This window comes from Triticum aestivum, chromosome 4A, assembly GCF_018294505.1.
Source record: "Triticum aestivum cultivar Chinese Spring chromosome 4A, IWGSC CS RefSeq v2.1, whole genome shotgun sequence".
NCBI lineage: Eukaryota > Viridiplantae > Streptophyta > Magnoliopsida > Poales > Poaceae > Triticum > Triticum aestivum.
In genome coordinates, this window is record NC_057803.1 from 60,893,101 (window position 1) to 60,918,612 (window position 25,512).

At 43.4% G+C, this 25,512-nt stretch overlaps 1 protein-coding gene across 1 annotated transcript; it reads left to right on the forward strand.

The window, feature by feature from the left end:
• The first annotated feature begins 7,356 nt into the window (after positions 1-7,356).
• On the forward strand, positions 7,357-9,172 carry LOC123085136 (cytochrome P450 94B3). Its single transcript, XM_044506731.1, has one exon. It carries the CDS (start codon positions 7,498-7,500, stop codon positions 9,061-9,063), a length of 1,566 nt encoding a protein of 521 aa, XP_044362666.1. The 5' UTR covers positions 7,357-7,497; the 3' UTR covers positions 9,064-9,172.
• Positions 9,173-25,512: the final 16,340 nt, after the last annotated feature.

Here is a 25,512-nt window from a genome sequence, read left to right on the forward strand (position 1 = left end):
ACAACGTCTACAAGAAGAAGGTTGTGTGGTAGACATCAAGCTCTTTTCTGGCACCGTTGCCGGGGAGGTTAGTGCTTGAAGGTATATCTTTGGATCTTGCAATTGAATCTTTTTGTTTCTTGTTTTATCACTAGTTTAGTTTATAAAAGAAAATTACGGAAAAATGGAATTGAGGGTACCTCATATGCTTCATCTTTTTAATATCTTTCATGAGAATAAGGATTCCGATAATTGTGCTCAATTGCTACAGGAAGAATGCATTAGAATTTTTGGCACTAAATCTTTGAATGATGAGCATGATTGCAATGTTGTTAGTATGAACTCCTTGAATATCCATATTACTAATGATGATTGCACCATTCATGATGAAAATGTCTCTTATAAGCATGTCAACTTTTGTGGAGTGCACAGAGTTTGCAAGTACACACCAAATAGGGAAGATAGATTTTGCAAGAGGCATAAGTATTTAGAAACTAAATGGTTGCAAAAAGGCTTGATGGTTGTGTTGAAAGATTCAATATTTATCGCCATCCTTGTGAACTTTGCAATGAACATGGTAATTTAAAGCTCCAATGCTATTTGTTTCATGATCAAATCATGTCCAAAATTTGTGATAACTTGATTACCCTTGAGTATCATAAAGAGCTTAGTCTTCTTTTGGGGTACGAAGAAATGAAATGTATAACTGAGGGTATTCCAAAATTTAATCTTGATAGATTTCTTGATTTCGATCTAGAGGAAATTTATATGTATTGTGCGGTGAATTGCATTGAAAATCCTTATATTTCCAATTACATAAAGACAAGAAAACAAATAAAAGATGAAGAGCGTACTAATGAAAGGGAAGAGACTTCCCAATATCTTCCTATTATTTCTTATGATGAATCAGGTAACAAGGAGGAGCCTTCTATTCAACCAATCTCATTAATAAAGAGCTCCAAAAAGAGGATTAAATCCACACATAATGTGAAGAAGAAAAAGAAAAGACGGAGAAGCAAAGGTGAAAAGGTATCCCTCCCAAATGATGTTGCTCCTATTACTCATTGTGATGATGATAATTGCTATACTATTGGTGCTATCCATACTATTAATGATGAGAGTGATTATGCTTATGATATGAAAATGCCCAAGCTTGGGGATGCTATGTTTGATGAGAATGACATGTTTGAGAATATATTTGCTACAATTAATGTCTGTCCCAAGCTTGGGGAGGCTATGTCTAATGAAGATGATATTTCTAGCCTCACAAGTTTTGATATGCAAATTTGTTATGATGATAGCATGCCTCCTACTTGTGATGACTATATTGATGAAAGTGGGTTTGGAAGAGTATCAACTTTAGGAAGTAATGATCCCATTATTTTGGAGGATGTTGAATCTTATCGTGATAATTATAAAAGTGGATTTGGAGAGGTCATGACTTTATGTAGTAATGATTCCACTATCTTGGAAGAGGTATCAATTGATTATGACGAGAACAAAGTTGCTACTTATGATGATTATTGTGAAGACACTTATGCTATAAAAAGTAGTGATGATTATATTTATAAAACTTGTCATGATTATGATTACCCTTTTTCTGAACATTACTTTTTAATATGGAAACAATTTATAGTATTCGAGTTTCTTATGATACTCCCACTATTCCGAATGAGAAGAATGTTGCTTATGTGGAGAGTAGTAAATTTTATATGCCTGTAGATCATGAAAAGAATACTTTATGTAATGGTTATATTGTTGAATTCATTCATGATGCTACTGAAAATTATTATGAGGGAGGAACATATGCTTGTAGGAATTGCAATAATATGAAGTTTCCTATCTATGTGCTTAAAGTTTTAAAGTTATTCTTGTTTTACCTTTCTATGCAAGTTGATTCTTATTCCCACAAGTTGTTTCCTCACAAAAACCCTATGCATAGGAAGTGGGTTAGACTTAAATGTGCTAGTCATATTTTTCATGATGCTCTCTTTATATTTCAATTCTTATCTTTTATGCGAGCATCATTGAAATCATCATGCCTAATTAGGGGCGTTAAACGTTAGCGCTTGTTGGAAGGCAACCCGATTTTATTTTTGTTCCTTGATTTTTTTTTGTTCTGTTTAGTATTAAATAATTTATCTAGCCTCTGTTTAGATGTGGTTCTATGCTTTTAATTAGTCTTTGTGTCAAGTAGAACCTTTGGGAAGACCTGGGTGAAGTCTTTGTGATCTTGCTGTAAAAAACAGAAACTTTAGCGCTCACGACATTAGCTGCCATGTTTTACTGGAGAGTGCGATTAAGTTGATTCTTTTTGAAGATGATTAATAGACAAATTCCTCACGTCCACCAATTTATTTCATAATTTTATGAGTTCCAAAAGTATACGTTTGATACAGATTACTACAGACTGTTCTGTTTTTGACAGATTCTGTTTTCTATGTGTTGTTTGCTTATTTTGATGAATCTATGAGTAGTATCGGAGGGTATGAACCATAGAGAAGTTGGAATACAGTAGATATTACACCAATATGAATTTAGAATGAGTTAAAAACAGTACCTAAGTTGTGATTTATTTTCTTATACTAACGGAGCTTACGAGTTTTCTGTTAAGTTTTGTGTTGTGAAGTTTTCAAGTTTTGGGTAAAGATTCTATGGACTATGGAATAAGAAGTGGCAAGAGCCTAAGCTTGGGGATGACCAAGGCACCCCAAGGTAATATTCAAGGACAACCAAGAGCCTAAGCTTGGGGATGCCCCGGATGGCATCCCCTTTTTCGTCTTCGTTCATCGATAACTTTACTTGGAGCTATATTTTTATTCACCACATGATATGTGTTTTGCTTGGAGCATCATTTTATTTTATTTTGCTTTGCTTGCCGTTTGAATAAAATACCAAGATCTGAAATTCTTAAATGTTAGAGAGTCTTCACATAGTTGCATACTACTTATTGATCTTCACTTATATCTTTTGGAGTAGTTTGTCATTTGCTCTAATGCTTCACTTATATCCTTTTAGAGCACGGCGGTGGTTTTATTTTGAAGAAATAGATGAACTCTCATGCTTCACTTATATTATTTTGAGAGTCTTTATAAAAGCATGGTAATTTGCTTTGGTTATGAATTTAGTCCTAATATGATGGGCATTCAAGAGGGATATAATAAAAACTTTCATATAAAGTACAATGAATACTATGAGAAGTTTGATACTTGATGATTGTTTTGAGATATGAAGATGATGATATTAGAGTCATGCTAGTTGAGTAGTTGTGAATTTGAGAGATACTTATGTTAAAGTTTATGATTCCCGTAGCATGCACGTATGGTGAACCGTTATGTGATGAAGTCGGAGCATGATTTATTTATTGATTGTCTTTCTTATGAGTGGCGGTCCCGACGAGCGATGGTCTTTTCCTACCAATCTATCCCCCTAGGAGTATGCGCGTAGTACTTTGTTTCGATAACTAATAGATTTTTGCAATAAGTATGTGAGTTCTTTATGACTAATGTTAAGTCCATGGATTATACGCACTCTCACCCTTCCACCATTGCTAGCCTCTCTTGTGCCGCGGAACTTTCTCCGGTACCATAAACCCATCATTTACCTTCCTCAAAACAGCCAACATACCTATCTATTATGGCATTTTCATAGCCATTCCGAGATATATTGCCATGCAACTTTCCACCGTTCCGTTTATTATGACACGCTCCATCATTGTCATATTGCTTTGCATGATCATGTAGTTGACATCGTATTTGTGGTAAAGCCACCATTCATAATTCTTTCATACATGTCACTCATGAGTCATTGCACATCCCGGTACACCGCCGGGGGCATTCATATAGAGTCATAATTTGTTCTAAGTATCGAGTTGTAATTCTTGAGTTGTATGTAAATAAAAGTGTGATGATCATCATTATTAGAGCATTGTCCCATGTGAGGAAAGGATGATGGAGAGTATGATTCCTCCACAAGTCGGGATGAGACTCCGGACGAAAAAGAAAAAAAAGAGGCCATAAAAAAAGAGAAGGCCCAAAAAAACAAAAAAAATTAGAGAAAAAAAGAGAAGGGGCAATGTTACTATCCTTTTACCACACTTGTGCTTCAAAGTAGCACCATGATCTTTATGATAGAGAGTCTCCTATGTTGTCACTTTCATATACTAGTGGGAATCTTTCATTATAGAACTTGGCTTGTATATTCCAATGATGGGCTTCCTCAAAATGCCCTAGGTCTTCGTGAGCAAACGAGTTGGATGCACACCCATTTAGTTTCTTTTTGAGCTTCCATACACTTATAGCTCTAGTGCATCCATTGCATGGCAATCCCTACTCACTCACATTGATATCTATTGATGGACATCTCCATAGCCCGTTGATACGCCTAGTTGATGTGAGACTATCTTCTCCTTTTTGTCTTCTCCACAACCATCATTCTATTCCACCTATAGTACTATGTCCATGGCTCACGCTCATGTATTGCGTGAAGATTGAAAAAGTTTGAAAACATCAAAAGTATGAAACAATTGCTTGGCTTGTCATCGGGGTTGTGCATGATTTAAATATTTTGTGTGATGAAGATAGAGCATAGCCAGACTATATGATTTTGTAGGGATAGCTTTGTTTGGCCATGTTATTTTGAGAAGACATGATTACTTAGTTAGTATACTTGAAGTATTATTATTTTTATGTCAATATTAAACTTTTGTCTTGAATCTTATGGATCTTAATATTCATGCCACAATATAGAAGATTACATTGATAAATATGTTAGGTAGCATTTCACATCAAAAATTCTGTTTTTATCATTTACCTACTCAAGGACGAGCAGGAATTAAGCTTGGGGATGCTTGATACGTCTCCAACATATCTATAATTTTTGATTGTTCCATGCTATTATATTATCCATCTAGGATGTTTTATATGCATTTATATGCTATTTTACATGATTTTTGGGACTAGCCTATCAACCTAGAGCCCAATGTCAATTTCTGTTTTTCCTTGTTTTTGAGTTTTACAGAAAAGGAATATCAAACGGAGTCCAAATGGAATGAAACCTTTGGGAGAGTTATTTTTAGAACGGAAGCAATCCAGGAGACTTGGAGTAGACGTCGGGGAAGCTTCGAGGTGGCCACGAGGCAAGGAGGCGCGCATGTCCCCCTGGGCGCGTCCCCCACCCTCGTGGGCCCCTCGTGGCTACCCTGACCGACTTCTTTCTCCTATATATGTCATATACCCTAAAAACATCAGGGAGCACAATAGATCGGGAGTTCCGCCGCCAGAAGCCTCCGTAGCCACTGAAAACTAATCTGGACCCGTTCCGGCACCCTGCCGAAGGGGGGAATCCCTCTCCGACGGTCATCTTCATCATCCTGGCGCTCTCTATGACGGGAAGGGAGTAGTTCACCCTCGAGACTGAGGGTATGTACCAGTAGCTATGTGTCTGATCTCTCTCTCTCTCTCTCGTGTTCTTGAGGTGGTACGATCTTTATGTATCGCGAGCTTTGCTATTATAGTTGGATCTTATGATGTTTCTCCCCCTATACTCTCTTGTGATGAATCGAGTTTTACCTTTGAAGTCATCTTATCGAATTGAGTCTTCAAGGATTTGAGAACACTTGATGTATGTCTTGCATGTGCTTATCTGTGGTGACAATGGGATATCACGTGATCCACTTGATGTATGTTTTGGTGATCAACTTGAGAGTTCCGTGACCTCGTGAACTTATGCATAGGGGTTGACACATGTTTTCGTCTTGACTCTCCGGTAGAATCTTTGGGGCACTCTTTGAAGTTCTTTGTATTGGTTGAATAGATGAATCTGAAATTGTATGATGCATATCGTATAATCATACCCACAGATACTTGAGTTGACATTGGAGTATCTAGGTGACATTAGGGTTTTGGTTGATTTGTGTCTTAAGGTGTTATTCTAGTACAAACTCTTTAATAGATTCATCAGAAAGAATAACTTTGAGGTGGTTTTGTACCCTACAATAATCTCTTCGTTTGTTCTCCGCTATTAGTGACTTTGGAGTGACTTTTTGTTGCATGTTGAGGGATAGTTATATGATCCAATTATGTTATTATTGTTGAGAGAACTTGCACTAGTGAAAATATGAACCCTAGGCCTTGTTTCAATGCATTGCAATACTGTTTACGCTCACTTTTATCATTAGTTACCTTGTTTTTTTTATAATTTCAAATTACAAAAATCTATATCTACCATCCATATTGCACTTGTATCACCATCTCTTCGCCGAACTAGTGCGCCTATACAATTTACCATTGTATTGGGTGTATTGGGGACACAAAAGACTTTTTGTTATTTGGTTGCAGGGTTGTTTGAGAGAGACCATCTTCATCCTACGCCTCATACGGATTGATAAATCTTAGATCATCCACTTAAGGGAAATTTGCTACTGTTTTACAAACCTCTGCACCTGAAGGCCCAACAACGTCTACAAGAAGAAGGTTGTGTAGTAGACATCACGAAGCAGCTCGCCGAACCGCACTACACCGTCGACTCGCCCAACTGAGCTCGATGGTTCGCCTTCAAGCACGAGGAGACGACGCGACGCGGCGTCCGCGGCGTCCTGCCGCCGCCTGAGCCGGAGGAGCTGGCCTACCTCGAGCGCTACTCCTGGACCGGAGTAGTGCACGAGTGGGTCGGCGCTCCGCCGATCTGGCTCGGGGCGACGGAGAAGCAGGAGGTGGCCTACCTCGACCACCGGCGCCGCGTTCGGCTGGCCGAGGAGCGCCTGCAGATGCTCGAGCGCGATGCCGAAAAGGAGGCGTGCCAGGCCCAAGCAGCGGTGGCGCAGCCCGACATCGCCGCCCTCTGGAACACGGCGTTCCCCTGGGCTGCCCTGCGCCGACACTGATCGACCTCACCAGCCCCGACGCAGACGCCGCCAATGACAAGGACGCCTAGGGCAACACATCGCCTAGTTTTTAGTTTTTTATGTTAATTAATGTAATGTGGACTTTCGCTGGCCTTTGTGGCCGGCTTTTATGTTTAATTAAATGTATGTATTTATTTTTTAAATGCTTCCAAGACTTTTTTTGGCTCGTCGACAAAATGGATCAGGCTAGCGTTAGGCGCTCGCGCCGATTCAAACACAACGTCGGACATTTGTGTCCGCCGAATTGACCCAAACAAACAAAAAACGAACAAAAACGTCGTCCATTTAGGTCGGCCCTCTAAACGTCCAGTGTTGAGAGTTGAGACAAATATCTCCTCCGATCCGTCGAATGTGACGCAGTTCAGTGGAAATGGCGGCAGATTCGTTCCGTACGAAGTTCCCATTTTGTATAGCTACGGCAGACCGGCGGCACGTGTGCGGTCAGCACAAGAACTCACCAGTGGCGGAGGTGCTTCCAGACCAACCGGCTCGCTCACCGCCACGATCTTTTCCTCCTCTCCCTTATCTTCTTCCCCTTCACCTACACAAAACCAAACCATGGAGATAAACCCCCCGAATTTCCTCCCACGGTAGGTGGAGTCCAGCTAGCGGCCATGGCAATCGCACTGGCAGCCTGCTTCCTCCTGATACCGCTCTTCTCCCTCGGCGCAGTCTTCGTCCTCCGTGCGTGGAGACTCGACAAGAAGGCGCCGGCGCAGCGCACGCCGAGGACGCGGCCGTACCCGCTGCTCGGACACCTGCCGCAGTTCCTGGCGAACCGGCACCGCGTGCTGGACTGGCTCACCGAGGTGCTCGCGCTCCTGCCAACCTGCACGCTCGTGTTCCGCCGGCCCGGCGGCGTCCGAGGCGTCATCACCGCCAACCCGACCAACCTGGAGCACATCATGCGCGCCAGCTTCGACAACTACCCCAAGGGCCCGCGCTTCGCGGCGCTGCTCCACGACTTCCTCGGCCGGGGCATCTTCAACGCCGACGGCGAGGCGTGGCGCGCGCAGCGGAAGGCCGCCAGCTACGAGTTCAACACGCGCTCGCTGCGCCTCTTCGTGGCGCGAAGCGTGCACAGCGAGCTCCACGGCAGGCTCCTCCCGCTCCTGCGCCGTTTCGCCGGCTCCGGCCGCCAGCTCGACCTCCAGGACACGCTCGAGCGGTACGCGTTCGATAATATCTGCCGCGTCGCCTTCGACCACGACCCCAGCCAGCTCCCGGACGGAGACGGCGCTCGCCCAGAAGTCGAGAGCGCCGCGACAGCGAGCAGCAGCTTCGCCGACGCGTTCCGGGACGCGGCCAATCTCAGCGCGGGCAGGTTCCAGTACGCCGTCCCAGGATTCTGGATGATCAAGAAGGCGCTCAATCTGGGCTCCGAGCGGCGGTTGCGCGAGTCAATTGCCATGGTGCACGGCTTCGCCGATCGCATCATACGGTCGCGGCGGGAGGAGATGGACGTGGGCTGCGAGAAGCACGACTTGCTATCGAGGTTCATGGTGAGCCAGGGCGAGAGCTACACCGAGACGGCCCTCCGCGATGTAGTGATCAGCTTCCTCCTCGCGGGGCGGGAAACGACGTCCTCGGCGCTCACCTGGTTCTTCTGGCTGTTGTCCTCGCGCCCGGACGTGGAGCGCCGCATCCGCGACGAGGTCGCCGCCGTGCGCGCCCGCCGAGCGATCGGTGACCTCGGCAGAGCCGGGTTCGATCTCGACGAGCTGAGGGAGATGCACTACGTGCACGCGGCCATCACGGAGTCGATGCGGCTGTACCCGCCGGTGCCGGTGAACTTTCTGCGGGCGGAGGCCGCCGACGTCCTGCCGGACGGCACGGCGGTGGGGGCAGGTTGGTTCGTGGCGTACAACTCGTACGCAATGGGGAGGATGGAGTCCGTGTGGGGCGAGGACGCGCGGGCGTACCGGCCGGAGCGGTGGCTGGACCCGGCGGAGGGGACGTTCCGGCCGGAGAGCCCGTTCCGATACATGGCGTTCCACGCGGGGCCGAGGATCTGCCTCGGGAAGGAGATGGCCTACATCCAGATGAAGTCTATCGTGGCATGCGTGCTGGAAGAGTTCGAGCTCGCCGTGGACGGCGCATACCGGCCGCGGCAGGTGACCTCGCTGACGTTGCGGATGGCGGACGGGCTCCCGGTGAGGGTGAAGGCTAGAGTGAATTGAGTAGTACGACAAGATGGAGGGAAATTTTGTTTTAAATAAGGTAACCATATAGAAGAACGTCAGTGAGTGAAAGATGAATTCCAGAATACACGCAATTGTCTTTTTCTTAGGAGAGTGGTTTTTCTACTCCCACGGACATGGCACCTATGCGCCCATGATCGGAAACACAGAAAAAAGCTCAAAAGAATCTGAAACTTGATGGCTTCATTATGACTAAGGATGACAATGGGTTGGATTTGGATCGGTTTGAACAATATCAAATCCATATTCATATCCATAAAGACTGTCTTTGCCCGCCTATGAAAAAACCCAAGGGGGAAAATTGTGTCCATGTCCAAACTCGATGGATGTTCATACCCACTGGATATCCACTGGGTCCTCACAAGACATATAAATAAGAAATAACACAGTGGTAACATGAGGTCCTCCATTCTTTACCTCGTGGCAGGGGAGGCTTCACTTATGGTAAACATCAACTTGTGGCAAATCAACGTCCACTGACAACCTAATATCATTTAGTATTTTTCTAAAAGATGAGAATGACGAGTCATTTAACGAGGAGATAAAAATAAGTGAAGGTACCCTGTATTATGTTACGACGGGGATTGAATGACAACTAATAGAAGTTACAGCGGGGATTATGCAATTTCTTTTGCATGTTTTAGATAACAAAGTGGAAAATTGCAGTGGGACATGTGACTGTGGGGTAGGGATAGCAGATTTTGACCCATTAAATCATACTATCGGGTCGGGTTTGGGTATACCCATGGGCACAAGATTAGATCCATGCCCTATCCACGAGCAATCGGGTCGGGTTTGGGCGCTGCCCATGGACACAAAAGCATATCCAAACCCCATCCATTCAGATCGGATATCCATGGGTATCCATGTCCATGGGTAAAATTGCCATCCTTAATTATGACCAAATGTTTCAGGTGCTTGTAAAATTTCGAGGCCAAATGACATATGAGGAGTTCTTTAAAAAAACAAATTTGTATGCACTTTCAAGCAGAATTTGCATTTACGAAGATCATTTGATGTTATTTGGCCACCAAACTTTGCAAGCACCTAAAATATTTGTTGATAATCAACGTCATAAAGTTTCAGATTTTTTTATACCACTAAGAAAAGCCTAAACCGTGGAGCAACAACCTGCCCCCTAAAGTCGAGAGTTGCACAGGCGTCTTCGGTGTTGATCTTCATCTAACCAAGAAAAGCCAGGTGCCTTGAGCCTTGGTCGTCTCGTTGATACTACGATAACACCCCTCACAAAAGGAATGTCGAAGGAGAACGAGGAGAACCACGAATGGGTCTGCTCGCTAACCTGACTTCAGATAGAACGATCAGACCTCTCCCCAAGTATTATAAGCGCACCCAGTGCACCGCGACCATGACCCATGGTGCACGCCGAACTACGTCGTCAATGCACCCGAAACTGAATTGTAATCCATTGAGAATGGAACAAGATGACATAGTCCCAGCCTGACCAACCGACAGTATGTCTAATCAACTCATGCCGAACAATAGAGTTCATCATCGTCATCAAGTTCAATACATTGGCAATTGATATTTTTTATTTCACAAAGTATTTCTCTCAAACGTGATTGTGGATACTATTTGTACCACCTACATGTTTGTCGAGATTATCGGGTTTGCCCTAGTTTCTCCATCGACCGTTTACAAAGTTGTCACCCCTCTGTTGTAATTGTTGTTGTTGTTGTTGTTGTTGTTGTTGTTGTTGTTGTTGTTGCTGTAGATAGGGTTGTGTTGGATGAAGAGCATCCACATTCAAATGTCACGCTGTAAGCATAATGACAACGCACGAAACGACGATAAATCCTATAATCAATCGGTCTTTTTTGACAGGTAGAATTGGTTGTTTTGCTGAACGAAGGAGAAGATTAAGGAGGAAGCAGAAGGGGAAACGAGAGATGACGCTTCGGGGATCTAAAAATCGAGGGAGCCCCTATTGGGCGCTGCAAGCGCCGGCCAGCGCTCCTGGCGCCTGCACGCGGCGCGTAGCGGGCCGGCCCAATGAATCAGAGGAAAAACGCAAAACGGGAAGTGAAAAAAGCTGAGGCCAAATACGGGCACAACAGGAATCAATCTTCGAACGCTAAATTAGTAGCTTCGAGCCTTCACCACTATACCAAGCTTGGGTTGTTGCCTATTATTAGAAAATAAATCTATTTGAGTTCTCCTTTAGTACAAACATTAACATGCATTCAACTTTGTTCACGTTGATTAATATAAAAAAACAAATAATTTGCCAAAAACGAAAACGTGTACGAATACAAAAATGTTCACGGATTTGAACAAAACCTTGCAAAATTTTCAAACGAAGTTGAAAAATATTCATCGAATTTGAAAGTAGTTCATCGATTCTTAAAAAGGTCCATCAGATTTGAAAAGAGTTCATCATTTTTTTGAAAAAAATTCACCTAATTTGATAAAAGTTCATCAAATTTGAAGAAAGTTTGCCAAATTTCAAAAAAGTTCATCAATTTTCAAAAATAGTTCATCCAAAAATGGAAAAAGTTCATAGAATTTGAAAAGAGTTCATCATTTTTTTGAAAAAAGTTCACCTAATTTGATAAAAGTTCATTGAATTTGAAGAAAGTTCACCAAATTTCAAAAAAGTTCAACAATTTTCAAAAATAGTTCATCCAAAAATAGAAATAGTTCATTGATTTGAGAAAAGAGCTCATCGAATTTTCGAAAAAGTTCACGAACTAAAATACCGCGCATTTAAGAAAATAAATAAAAGAAAAAGGTAAAAGAACTAGAAAAAAAGAAAAGAAAAAGAACAAAACAAACTGACAAATGAATAAAAGAGTAAAACCAGGACTCTTTGCACCAGTTGGTTAGTGGCCTGGTGGTTGTGGCGTGTTTGTTTCTGAAGGAGGTCGTCGGTTCGATTCGTTGGTGGTGTTAATTTTTGGGTTTAACACAGGAAGATAAAAACCCTTAGACGGGCCGGCCCAGCAAGGGAAAAATCAATGCCTTGTCTCTGCTTAATTCTAACAACACACACATGTGGGCTTAATAGGTACGCGGTTACAAGGCTGTTTAGCCCATGACGGCACACACATGATAATAGTGACTCCTTGTTATTTCTACCAATGAAGAAGATGACACTATCTGCCTATCTTCTCCGTCTTGCCTTCTTGATGACCAAAGTAGGAGAATATATCTCTAGTCTTCTCATTATCTCAACAATATATACTGTGCAGAATAGCACTAATATTTCAATCACCATCGGACAAGATTAAGCAATGGGTGACATTCAATCAGCCAATCAAGCGACGGGAGTGGTGGCGGTGGGATGACTTTACGGTTACGTCTAAGCGGTAGCAGAGAAGATTGAAGCTGGAAAAATTGACGCCATACCGCCTGCTGGAGCCGGGGTTGCTCCGTTGTAGCACAGTCTGCGTCGTTGCCCCGTGCCGCCGGCTAGTCTCGTCAATGAATTACACGATGAGCCCGCGAGGGGGCACTATTCCAGCCGTCGGGAGCGACAGTGCATCGACACATTGTGCACTCCTGCTTGTCTAGGACGGGCCCTATCTCTAATGAGGCATAACTGAAGGTTGTGGGGAGTCAAGAAATGGGATGTTGTGATGGGTTTCAAACTAAAACAATGTGTCGATGCAGGAGTGTACATTATTTCAGTTGACAGGTTTTTATTTGTTTTCATAGCTGACAGGTTGACATGCCCGCTGTGTATAAGGTTTTTATTTATTTTCCTATTTGGCGTTTACGGCGCGCTATGGCTAAGAAACGCTCACATACGTTCTGGATGGGCTGGGAGGCCCATATATCTTCGCCCCCAGTCTCTCTAAATCTGCGACAAGCTTGTGTTTGGTTTTTCTTACCCAGTCCAGGTTTTGGAAGCTTCCGGACTGTTTTTTCAACTGGTTTTCTCTATGCGTTTGGTTTTTATTTTTTATCTTAAAAAAATAATGATCTTTTTACCAAATTTGCAAATATTTTTAATTTTTTGCAGTTTTTTTTCAAATTTGTAATCTTCTTTTTAACTTCTAGAAAAAAATTCAAATGCCTGAACTTTCTCTACTTCATGAACTTTTTAAACTTTGTGAACTTTTTCAAGCGTGCAATCTTTTTTCAAGATCGTTAACTCTTTCAAAATCAATGGTTTTTAATTTGTTGATTGCTTTTATCAGTTTTCTAGAACTTTTGATAAATTCATGAACCTTATCAGATTCATGAACATTTTTTCATATGCATGTTTTTTCTCAAATTCCTGAACTATTTCCAAATGTGCTAACTTTTTTCAAAAATCACGATCTTTTCATTTTTACCATTTAAAAAATTTAACCAAGAAAATTGGTTGATTTTCCCTAAAAGAACAAACCGGCAAGAAAAAGACAAGCACAAAAAAACAATAGTTAAAAAACAAGTGAGTCAGAGCGAGTAATAAAAAAACCAGCAAGGCTGAGCGAGTCCTCTACTGAACGAGCAAGCGAAAAAACAAGGCCAAGTCCCACGTGGACACCCCTATGTGTTGCTGTGCCAACCGACACTTAGGCGTCGATGAGGGCAGATCATATGAAATCATTAGTTAAGGGTTACACTTTGCAAAGATCATTTCCATCTTCTCAGGCACGACAAGTGGCACACATAGATTCGTTTTTTCAAAATATTTTATCTCTTAAACTGTGCGTCCAAATCCCAAACCGATTTTACCGTTGTATTTCTCGTGTCAAGATCTTTGAAACTAGATCCCATGTTGATAAGTTTCGGCGAAGCACGGTTTGAAACTAGATCCCATGTTGAAAAGTTGTATTTTACCGTTGTATTTTTCATGGAAGCATAATTTTTCCCCATTTTGATCCGTTTTTCGAGAAGCACAATTGTGCTTCTTTTTGAAGCAAATTTGTGCCTTCATAAGAAGCAAATCTGTATTTCTCGTGAAAGCACATCTTTTTCCCTGTCCAGAAAGCACAACTGTGCTTCTGGCGAAAATAAATATATGTCTCAACGAGAAACAAATATGTGCTTCTTGTGGAGCACATTTTTTTTTCCTTTCAGAAAAGCACACTATGCTTCTCCTGGAAGCAAATATGTGCCTCCACAAGACGTAAATATGTGTTTCTCATTGAAGCACAACTTTTTTTACCTTTTCGAGCTATGCTTCCCACATAATTAAATATGTGCTTCTCGGGGAAGCACAACTTTTTTCGCACAAGAAAAATCAGGATTTCCTTCTCTACAAAACCTAAGGAAAATCGGATGAAAACCGAAAAGCCAAAACACCCAGAAAAAAGCCACCCAAACCCCAAAAACACATACAGAAAAAAAAAATCAGAGTGAGTGTCGAACACTTGACATGTGGTAGCGGCTCCACGCACCACTTGGCATGCTCTAAGGGCACAAATGGTGATCCCTGGAGGTTCCCTGCAAGGGGTAATCTCTAGTTAGTTGCTCTCATCTTACAGAATCACTACTTAGCTCGCTGTATGGATCACAATCGCATGAAGAGAGCTAGTAGAAGGTCGGCCCAGTTAGTTATTTGATGCATTCGTTAGTTCGCTAGTTCATTGGTTGTATTTTTTATTTTTATTTGTTTTATAACTTCATTTATCATTTTGATATTAAATGTATCACATTTACTTCAAAAATATAAAGTTGAGAAATTCCAAATTGTTAATACAGTGTAATTTTTTTGTTAGAATGACTAAGAAAATTTGAAAGCTTTAAAGAAAATTCTGACATTTTAAAAATGTTCACGCATGTAAAACTATTTATGCAATGTAAAACAATGTTCATATAATTCAAAATGTAAAATTTTTACGAAAAATGATTCCGATGTATAAGAAAATTGTATGTTGCGTACAAAAAAAGTGGACATAAAAATATTTATTTTAAAAATGTTAGTCATGTATACAAAAAAGGTTAAACCTGTATAAAAAATATATTTCATATGTATGTAAGAAATATATAAGTGTGCATGAAAACAATAGACATCAATTTTTTTCTTAGAAAATAATATGAATAATGTATTTAATAGATGTTGAACATGTATAAAAACTGTTTCAGATGTATACCAATATTGTACAGTGTGTATGAAAACAATAGACATCAAAGGATATATTTGAAAAAATAATTAATGATGTATTAAAAAATTAGAAATGTATTTAAAAATGTTCATAATGTACACGAAAGATATACAATGTCTAATAAAAATATACACATGTACCGGATAGGGAAAATACCATTGGAAATCCAAGAAAATGACAAAGAGAAAAAGCAAAGAAAACCGAATAAAAGATCGAGAAACAATTGAAGTATACCAAAGAAAAAAGGAAAGCCGATGAAAAGCTGTGAAAAAACAAAGTAACCTCAATTATAAGGAAGGAAAAAAAAGGAAAACCATAGATACCAGTGAAGGAAAAACCGAACGAAGATAGTAGGGATGATCACATGAATGAACTGTGAACCAATCTGTGGTTTGATGGCTAGAGGGACAATGGTATCCCCAGCCCACTAGGATTCAAGTCCTGGTGCTCGTATTATTCTTAGATTTATTTCAGAATTTCTGCGATGCGTTGTCAATGGGAGAAGACGTTCCCGTCAGACAACGAGGCGCTTACGGTGACTTCGTAAATCTCAAGATGATATGCCGGCTCAGTCTCTTCCAGTGCTCCGGTCCGGTCTGGCCCATGGGGACCTTCGCTGGAGCTGTTTCTATTCCTTTTCCATTTTATTATATATTTATTTTATTTTTTCTACTTTGTATTTTTTTTTCTTGCCTTTTTCATGTGTATGATACAAAAGTTCATTGTGTATTAAGAGTTCACCATGCACTATAAAATATTCATTGTATTAGGAAGTTGTTCAAATACCACAAATGTTCACTATATATTTGAAATTTGTTAAACATATATTAGACAAATGTTCAATGTGTATTCGGAAATTGTTCAAAGTATATTGCAAAAATTTCAATGCGTATTTAGAAATTATCTGGCATACATATTCATATTTTGAAAAATGTTAGAAACAAAAACCGAGCAAAAAAACAGGGTGATACTGTGAAGGGGGTGCTGCTGTGAACCGGATGCTAGAGTGACGGACCGAACATTGTTTCTCGTGCATACAAAAAAATGTACAATGTGCATGGAGAAAGGTAGACATCAAACATGTATATGAAAATATTGTTAATCATGTACTTAACAAATGTTCCTGATGCACACAAAAAAATACTAATGTGTATGAGTAAAATAGACATCAAAACATTTATATAAGAAAGTGGTAATCAAGTATTTAAAAATATTAAACCTATATAAAAAATGTTACTGATGTTTATAGAAGATGCACAACGGCGAGACACTTAAAAATGTATATAAACAATGTTGCTCAAGTATATATAAAAATGTATAATGTGTATGGAAAAAATAGAAATAAAAAATATGTTTTAGAATATGTTAATTATGTATTTAAAAGTGTTAAACATGTATACATAAAAATGGAAAAGCTTCAAGCGAAGGTAGCATACACGTCGCTAGAGGCGAAATATAGTTCCCGTGGCTCAAGGCACTTTTGTTGCCATGCCAGGAGAAGAATGTCCAGATTGTAAATGTATGGGCCCTGATCAAAGGTAAGACATCTTGGGCCTACCTCTCCCTTCTCTGATCCAAAAATAAACTTCTTCGTTGTCATCAAGTAACTTAAAGTTATAAATGATTGTCTCAAAGACAAAAGTTATCAGGACTCTCTCCGTTTCAACATAAATTTTAAAATTGAACTTTGATCATTAATTTAACTATTAAAACATTAGTCATGTGACTTAAAAATTATACCACTACAAACATTTTTTGGATACAAGTTCAATGGTATAATTTTTATCACGCATAACTCACATTGGATGGTCAAATTGATGATCAAACTTAAATTTTAGAAATACATGCATGATTTATTCATTAGAATGAAGGGAGTATGTGCTATAAAAATTACAGTTTATATTGGAGAGTGAATTGTGCAGCTCATGTGATAGGCAGCTGCATAGGCGACTAGGAAACACTAGCTGCCACCCATGTTTTCTCCCTCTTGCCGCCATATAGGAACGTCGCCAGGCAAATCCCGCGCGGGGCCGGCGAGGAGATCTTGTTCATGGACATCCCACTGTGGAGGATTGGAGGGTTGTTATGACACGGTGAACAAGATGCATGTTAGAGTGATCTGCATGAGGCGGTGCTCAACGACGGTATTGCTGAAGCTGACGACAGCCGACGGGATCCAGTGCAGCGATCTTCAACAGCTACCTGGCTTGGCTAGGTTACCGGAAAGAGGGCGTCGACGCACGGTTCTGGGCGGTGGCAGGCTAGACGTCATACCCAGACCTATCATGCAACAACATGGGTGATTTTTTTTTCAGGTTTAGTTTAGAAAGTCTTCGTGCTTGGTTTGGGGTGGCGAAGATGTGACGATATTCCAATGTAGGAATAATGTTCTCCCCGCCCTTTCCCTATTCAGTTGATGTTCTTTCGCTAACGGAGGGTGTGCAGAGCCGTGTCTCCAATGGGTCCTCCGATTTCCGTTTGGTTTAGGTTTCCGGTGGATCTGTCTGGATTCAGCCGACTTTCGTGGTCTTTGGAGTTTCTACTGGCCCTTATCTACGTATTCTTTTCTGGGGCAGCGATTTGCTTCGCATATCGCATCCGTCGGCGTCTCCTGGTCTGGATCGACGACTTCCCGATCACTCCTTCTATAAGCTCTTGGGTTTATAAAAGCTTGCTTCGTGGAGGTGAGGTCCAGAGACGACATCAAGCTATGCTCATTGCGCCAAGAATCAATTTTCCTTTTAGTAAGGGCTAAATCACTTCTTTTTTTGGATTTTGACCCCATATTGTAGGGTGGATCTAGAAAGATAGGAAATATCTCCCACCAAGCCATACATATGACTTCCATCGAATATGGCTTCCCATCGGGGAGGTCTGAGAGGCTACGATTTAACCTGTGGCGAATATGGTTCGAGTCCGTTTATCTCCAGTCGTGAACTTAGCGGAAACTATGATAGCGATGGCACTGAATTTTGCCAATTCGGAAGTTTGGTCTATGATTTTCCATTTATGGACGTTGATAAGATGTTCACGGCACGTCACCGGTGGATGCAGGAGGAAGAAGACTTCGGCACTTCCAAGTATTTGATTATAACTTTATATTTTTGTTTAGATGCGGTTGTAATGACTTGTGATATATATAATATATGGCTTTAGGCCTTTTCACAAAAGGGGAAAAGAGTTGTGCAACTCATATCCTAGCTCATAATGTCTTTCTCATCTGGATCTCACATACACATATTTTCCTCTCCTTACTCCCGTCGGTTCCAAAAAGGCATTGAAGTCTATCAAAATTACTCGAAATACAAGTGAGAAAAACATGAGACACTGATTAAGGGCGTGTTTGGTTGCCTGCATGAGGCCCGGCCTGGCTCACGTGGGACGCAAACGGGCCGATTAGTTGCCTGCTTTTACTGTTCGGCCCGCATGGCACGAACCTTAAAGCACTCCTGGGCCTGGCTCTCTGGGAACGCTCGAATCGGCAGCTTCTCCAGGGCCAGGCCCGAGCGGTGCACGTGGGCGGCGGTGGCTTCATGTGCGCGGCCACGCTCGAGAAGCCGCGTTGTTTCCCGAAGCGCCGGCAGTTATTAGCCTCACTGCCCCTCACCGCTCCATCTCCCCACTCTTCCCCACTCTCCCAACTCTCACCGGCGGCGGATCGGAGGAGAGTAAGAAGACCACTGGACTCCATCACCGGTGAGCGGATCATCACCTGGCCCGTGGCAATCGCGGTAAGCACTTCTCTGTTCGTCATGCACTACTTTTTCGCATTTGATCCGGCGATAGATCCGATCCACGGTGGAGAGGGGAATGGGGAATAGAGGTAGATAAGCATGGCAGTTCATACGAGTTCATACTACTTCATACTAGTTCATGGAAGATCGGAATAGAGGTAGATGTGGATGGAGTAGAAGGGGGATTGGGGGTACAAAACAGACACCAGCTAATCGCGGCGGCCGTCACCGGCGGGTCGAGTGGCTGGCCTTCATCTTCTTGTCCATCGCCGTGCGAGGCGGCAGGTCGTCGTCGCTGTCAGAGGAGTCGAGGTCGATCTGCCACGTACGACGGCCTGGCTCCGGCGCCCTCACTGGCATCTGCACCAGTTCTTCCTCCTCCTTAGGCTCCCCACCGATGACTGTCGGCGGCACTATTGTCGTCTCCCAGTACACTGCGGCACGGCGGTCATTAGGAGTCCAGTAGTTCTTGTACTTGGACCACTTCTTCCTCTATTTAGCGTCGTCGGAGAAGGCCTGATTCATGGCCCAGCGAATGATGTCGACTGCCATCGCGCCCTTTGCTAGGTCAGGAATCAGCGTCTTCAGCTCTTGTGCAGTGGCCCTCATGAGCACTGCATCAGATTCCTTCTGCATGTCAGGCATGGAGCCAAAGTTTGAGCACCCGAGGCACCCCTCCATGGTGTTCTCGAACTTGGTGCGGTCACCAGCCGACCACCCGAGGAAGAAGGCCCTCCAGCCAATACCCTAATGGAAGGGGTTGGCGTTGGAGCTGGAGCTAGAGCTCATGGCGATGGAGAGGAGGAAGGTATATAGTGAGAGAAGAGAGGGAGTGGGTAAGTAGTGGTGGGCAGGGTGAGTAAATATAGGCACGATGGAGCGGAGGAAGAGAGACAGTCATGCCGTTTAGCTACATGTTCTTCAATAAGCCATGAACTCTGTGATGTGTCTGGCTCCACGAATTGTGTGCAGATCGAGGAGGGCAATGAGATGGGCACGGAGGTGCTCCCGGCCATTGACAACAAGGGCAAGTAGCCCGTTCATCCAATGCCCGAGGTTGTGCTGCTGCCCACTGCCGAGGAAGAACCGAAGACGCTCGAGGTTGGCGACGACGAGCGCATGGAGGAGCCCCCCAGCAACAAGCGCCACAACTACGACCACTACCATGAGGAGGATGGCCCAACTCACTTCTGCAAGGTCATCCTTGCATCGAAGCTTGAGTGCATCCCCATGCCCCTGGACTTCACCAAGCACTTCGTCGCGGTGCCGACGGAGTTCAAGCTCGGGAACAACACCGGCTGCTCCTGGAAGGTGACGGTGAAGCTGATGAACGACATGGTAACCCTGGATCAGGGTTGGGCCACCTACGTAGCCGTTCATCAGATCAAGATCGACTACATGGTGACATTCAAGCTCCTCACTCCCGACACCCTCAAGGTCGTCATCTTCGACGACGATGGCATTGAGGTCGTCAACAAGTGCGGGAAGCACGACGAAGCCTTCGCCGCCAAGGACTAGGGCCGGGGCACCTCCTTCCTAAGTACTATCGAGTATGCTTTAGACTGTTTATGGCTTATGCATTGAACTGTTATGAAGTGTGGTACTGCTTATCTGAATTATGTTGTTAAGTAGTTGATGCTGTTTATACTCTGCTCTGCTTATGATGTGTGCTACATGGTTGTGCCGAAGTATGCGGGTAAGCTCACCAACTAGCCAAAGATGTTATCACACACCAGACGTTGCATACAATCAAACACCATGCCTTGGGTTTGTTCACTAACATGCAGGCAAACAAACACCAGGCACTGTGGTTCACCTCATGCAGGCAAGAGGGCATGCAGTCAACCAAGCAACTTGCAGATGATGCATTTGAGGCTGCATTTGCATAGTCAGACTAAGTTGAGAAGGCTATGCAATGCAGCTACTGTTCACTACTGCAACCAAACGCACCCTAAATAAAAGAACTTGAGGCCTCTGTGTCTCTGGGACCGGATCACCGCACACACAAGCAGCCTACTTCGCTGCTGCTCCTGCTATATGCCTACATATGTGTACATGTGACTGAACTAAGCTCTCTTATTGTTGTACGATTAGCAAGTCTGAGCTAACCATCTCTTTCTTGCTCATGCTTTGCTTCCAACTTTCCCTTCTCCCGATAAAGCACATACGCGCTCCCTATCGAAACGGGCTTTGCGTTGCCCGCAAGGCTTCCACTGTTTCGATTCCATTTCGACAACAAGACAAAGTATGCAGGCCTGTAAGTGCGTCCACTGAGCAGAACCAGGACACTGCTAACCCAGTTAATTAGGCCACCTGCAGCGACACTGCAAGAAAGAAAAGGGGGCTAGGAATTAGGGAGCAATCAGGATCAATCATCAACCAAAATATTGCCGACACAGAAGCGTCTGCGAGTTCCATCACACGGCGCACGTTCACTGTGCCCAACGAACGATTCTTTCTTTTGTCCTGAAAGATTATTGTTAGCCTGTGCGTACTACTCAGTTGTTAATTAGCTCTGCCCACTGCTTGAAATAACAGTACTTAAACAATAACAATAATCTCTTGGTGATGGGCTAATTGGCCTTGGCCATTTGTCTATTCTGTCAGCGATGACTATTTAAACCGTCTGTCAGGAGGAGCAAATGCGGCGGGTGTCAGGGGCGAGTCACGCTGCGATTTGGGCCGTTCCGTCCGGAAGAGGGCAGTGCGGATGGTGATCTAGCTAGGTGGTTGCGGTTTGTGGGGGGAGTAACCTCGATTCCAAACTACTACTGCATGATCATATTCATACGTGGGTTTGGACATGCTTCGTTTTCGGTATTAGGCAGTGCGTTTCTTTCACCGTTTGATCAAGTAAAGCAGGGAGATGCCTGCGTCTAATGGCGCATTTGAGTGTGACAAGCACGATTGAGCTAGCAGTACAATGTCCAGGGTTCAGCTGACGTGCACAGATCAGCATATAGTCAACTAGTGTGAGATATACTATGTGTACCACGAGTGAAGGACTGGCCCGCGTCTGTCGGTGGTAACACCAGTTCTGTTAAGAAGAAGGTCAGCAGTTGATGGTCCCTGTGTTTCAACAAAATAATCATGAATGGGTGTAGTAGGAGTAATTGACAATGGGAAGGTCAGCTTCTACAAGAATGTGCTTGTTGGAAAATGGCACTAGATGCTTAAATTTGCCGGTGAAAAACTGACCCAACAGTTGTCGAAGTTCAAAATTCGGTAACACGGCATCTTTTATAACACGGTCATTTTTTATATTTGGCAAACATTTTTTCAAAATTTGAGTGTTTTATGAAAATGCGAACATTTTTTTAAACATGGGCATTTTTCTGAAGTTTGAACTTTGTTTGGAAACACGGATATTTTTTTGGAAAAACATGAATATTTCTTTTAGTGAATCTAGAACATAAAAAAATGTGTTTTTTTTAAAAAAAATAGAAAAATAAAAGGAAAATTTGAAAAAGAAAACAACAGAAAAAACCGGTGCATGAACCTTTCTACAAGGTTCCTAAAAACAGTAGGAACCTTTCCAAAAACAAGGTCGCGTACAATGTTTTCTTCTACAAATGAGCTCACCCATCTTGGTTCAGCACGTCACTCGCCCTATGCGAAGCATCGACAATTTGTCATAGAATGCGGCGAATAGGATTCGCCCCGGTTCGAAGCCCAATCCCAAAATGTCAAGCATGATTCCAACAAGGTTATAGGGTCTTTTTTCCTACGGTTTACTCTTCCTATGGCGATTCTCGCCTGAGTCCACCAAATCCTCACGTTCCACTCGGGTTCCACCGGAGGGACGGGGGTCTAGCAATGTAGGGGGCATCTAGATCGAGAATTGTATGGCAGAACCACCGCTACTTTGTGGCGGCAGGAATGGGGGATGAAAAGAAGGTAAAGTGGATGGAGGTCTAGGAAAGAACGTAGATGCCGGAGGAAAATCAGTTCCGATTTAGGAGAAGAAGGAAGCCGGAGAGGGGATCGTGTGGCGGATGAGAAAGAGGAGTATTAGTGGGGGCTGAACCAGGCCTAGAAAATCATTTTGAGGGGCTTAGTCTCTATGGAGAGGAGGATGTAGATCTCGACTTCTCTGATGAACTTGAGCAACTGATTAAAGAGGTGTTATGGTTGGTAATCTTCAAGGTCCACACTACTCGACCATTTAGCCAACCGGCGTTGTTCAACGCATTGCGCATTGTGTGGTCCCTGACGCAACAAATTACCTTCAAGACAATGGGTCCAAACCTATTTTATTGTTCAGTTTCAGTGCGTTGCCGATTGGAAGAGGATGATGGATGGAGGACCTTGGTTGTTTCATGATGCGATCGTTGTGATACAAGTACAATGGGTTCAGTAATGTGAATGATTAGAAGCTAGACAATATCCTAGTCTGGGCCAGAATTCAGGGAGCCCTGAGCGCATTAATGAGGAAGAAGGAGTTGGCTGAGAAAGTTGCTAGGAAAGTTGGAGGGCCACCTATAACGGTAATGATGATGAGGGTATACTTAACCCCTCAAAGTTTTTGAGAGCAAGAGTTTATCTCAATAGTCATGTTTCGCTAGTGAGATTTGTGTTGATCACGGTAAAGGAGAGGAAGAAATACCCCGTGTACTATGAAAGCTACCTGACTTCTGTTATTATTGTGGCCTAATGGGTCAGTCGGGGTGTGGAAATAAAGGTCGATAGGAGAGAGTGGAACCGGGAGGTCGTGGAAGAGGATGGGGTAGACGTGAAAGGGGTAGAGCTAATTTGGGAGGATGGACATGCAGAGGAGGAGTATGAGGAAGGGGGCGAGGTGAGTGAGTAAGCTTGGGGTTGTTGGGAAACGTAGTAGAAAACAAAAAATCAACCTACGATCAAACCAAGAACACTATGAAGATGCATTAGCGGTTTAGATTTGACCATTACCAACTCCGAGTTGCAGCGGAAGAGGAGTTGGTGTAGATAGTGTTGGGGAACGTAGTACTTTCAAAAAAATTCCTACGCACACGCAAGATCATGGTGATGCATAGCAACGAGAGGGGAGAGTGTGATCTACGTACCCTCGTAGACCGACAGCGGAAGCGTTAGCACAACGCGGTTGATGTAGTCGTACGTCTTCATGGCCCGACCGATCAAGCACCGAAACTACGGCACCTCCGAGTTTTAGCACACGTTCAGCTCGATGACGATCCCCGGACTCCGATCCAGCAAAGTGTCGGGGAAGAGTTCCGTCAGCACGACGGCATGGTGACGATCTTGATGTTCTACTGTCGCAGGGCTTCGCCTAAGCACCGCTACAATATTATCGAGGATTATGGTGGAAGGGGGCACCGCACACCGCTAAGGCTATGATCACGTGGATCAACTTCTGTCTATGGGGTGCCCCCTGCCTCCGTATATAAAGGATCAAGGGGGGTGCGGCCGGCCAGGAGGAGGGCGCGCCAGGAGGAGTCCTACTCCCACCGGGAGTAGGATTCCCCCCCTTTCCTAGTTGGAATAGGATTCGGGAAGGGGGAAAGGAGAGAGAGAGAAGGAAGGGGGGCGCCGGCCCCCTCTCCTTGTCCTATTCGGACTAGGGGGGGGAGGGGCGTGCGGCCCAGCCCTGGCCACCTCTCCTCTCTTCCACTAAAGCCCACTAAGGCCCATATACCTCCCGGGGGGTTCCGGTAACCTCCCGGTACTCCGGTAAAATCCCGATTTCACCCGGAACACTTCCGATATCCAAATATAGGCTTCCAATATATCAATCTTTATGTCTCGACCATTTCGAGACTCCTCGTCATGTCCGTGATCACATCCGGGACTCCGAACAAACTTCGGTACATCAAAATGCATAAACTCATAATATAACTGTCATCAAAACCTTAAGCGTGCGGACCCTACGGGTTCGAGAACAATGTAGACATGACCGAGACACGTCTCCGGTCAATAACCAATAGCGGAACCTGGATGCTCATATTGGCTCCCACATATTCTACGAAGATCTTTATCGGTCAGACCGCATAACAACATACGTTGTTCCCTTTGTCATCGGTATGTTACTTGCCCGAGATTCGATCGTCGGTATCTCAATACCTAGTTCAATCTCGTTACCGGCAAGTCTCTTTACTCGTTTCGTAATACATCATCTTGCAACTAACTCATTAGTTGTAATGCTTGCAAGGCTTATGTGATGTGCATTACCGAGAGGGCCCAGAGATACCTCTCCGACATTCGGAGTGACAAATCCTAATCTCGAAATACGCCAACCCAACATGTACCTTTGGAGACACCTGTAGAGCACCTTTATAATCACCCATTTACGTTGTGACGTTTGGTAGCACACAAAGTGTTCCTCCGGCAAACGGGAGTTGCATAATCTCATAGTCATAGGAACATGTATAAGTCATGAAGAAAGCAATAGCAACATACTAAACGATCGGGTGCTAAGCTAATGGAATGGGTCATGTCAATCAGATCATTCACCTAATGATGTGATCCCGTTAATCAAATAACAACTCTTTGTCCATGGTTAGGAAACATAACCATCTTTGATTAACGAGCTAGTCAAGTAGAGGCATACTAGTGACACTCTGTTTGTCTATGTATTCACACATGTATTATGTTTCCGGTTAATACAATTCTAGCATGAATAATAAACATTTATCATG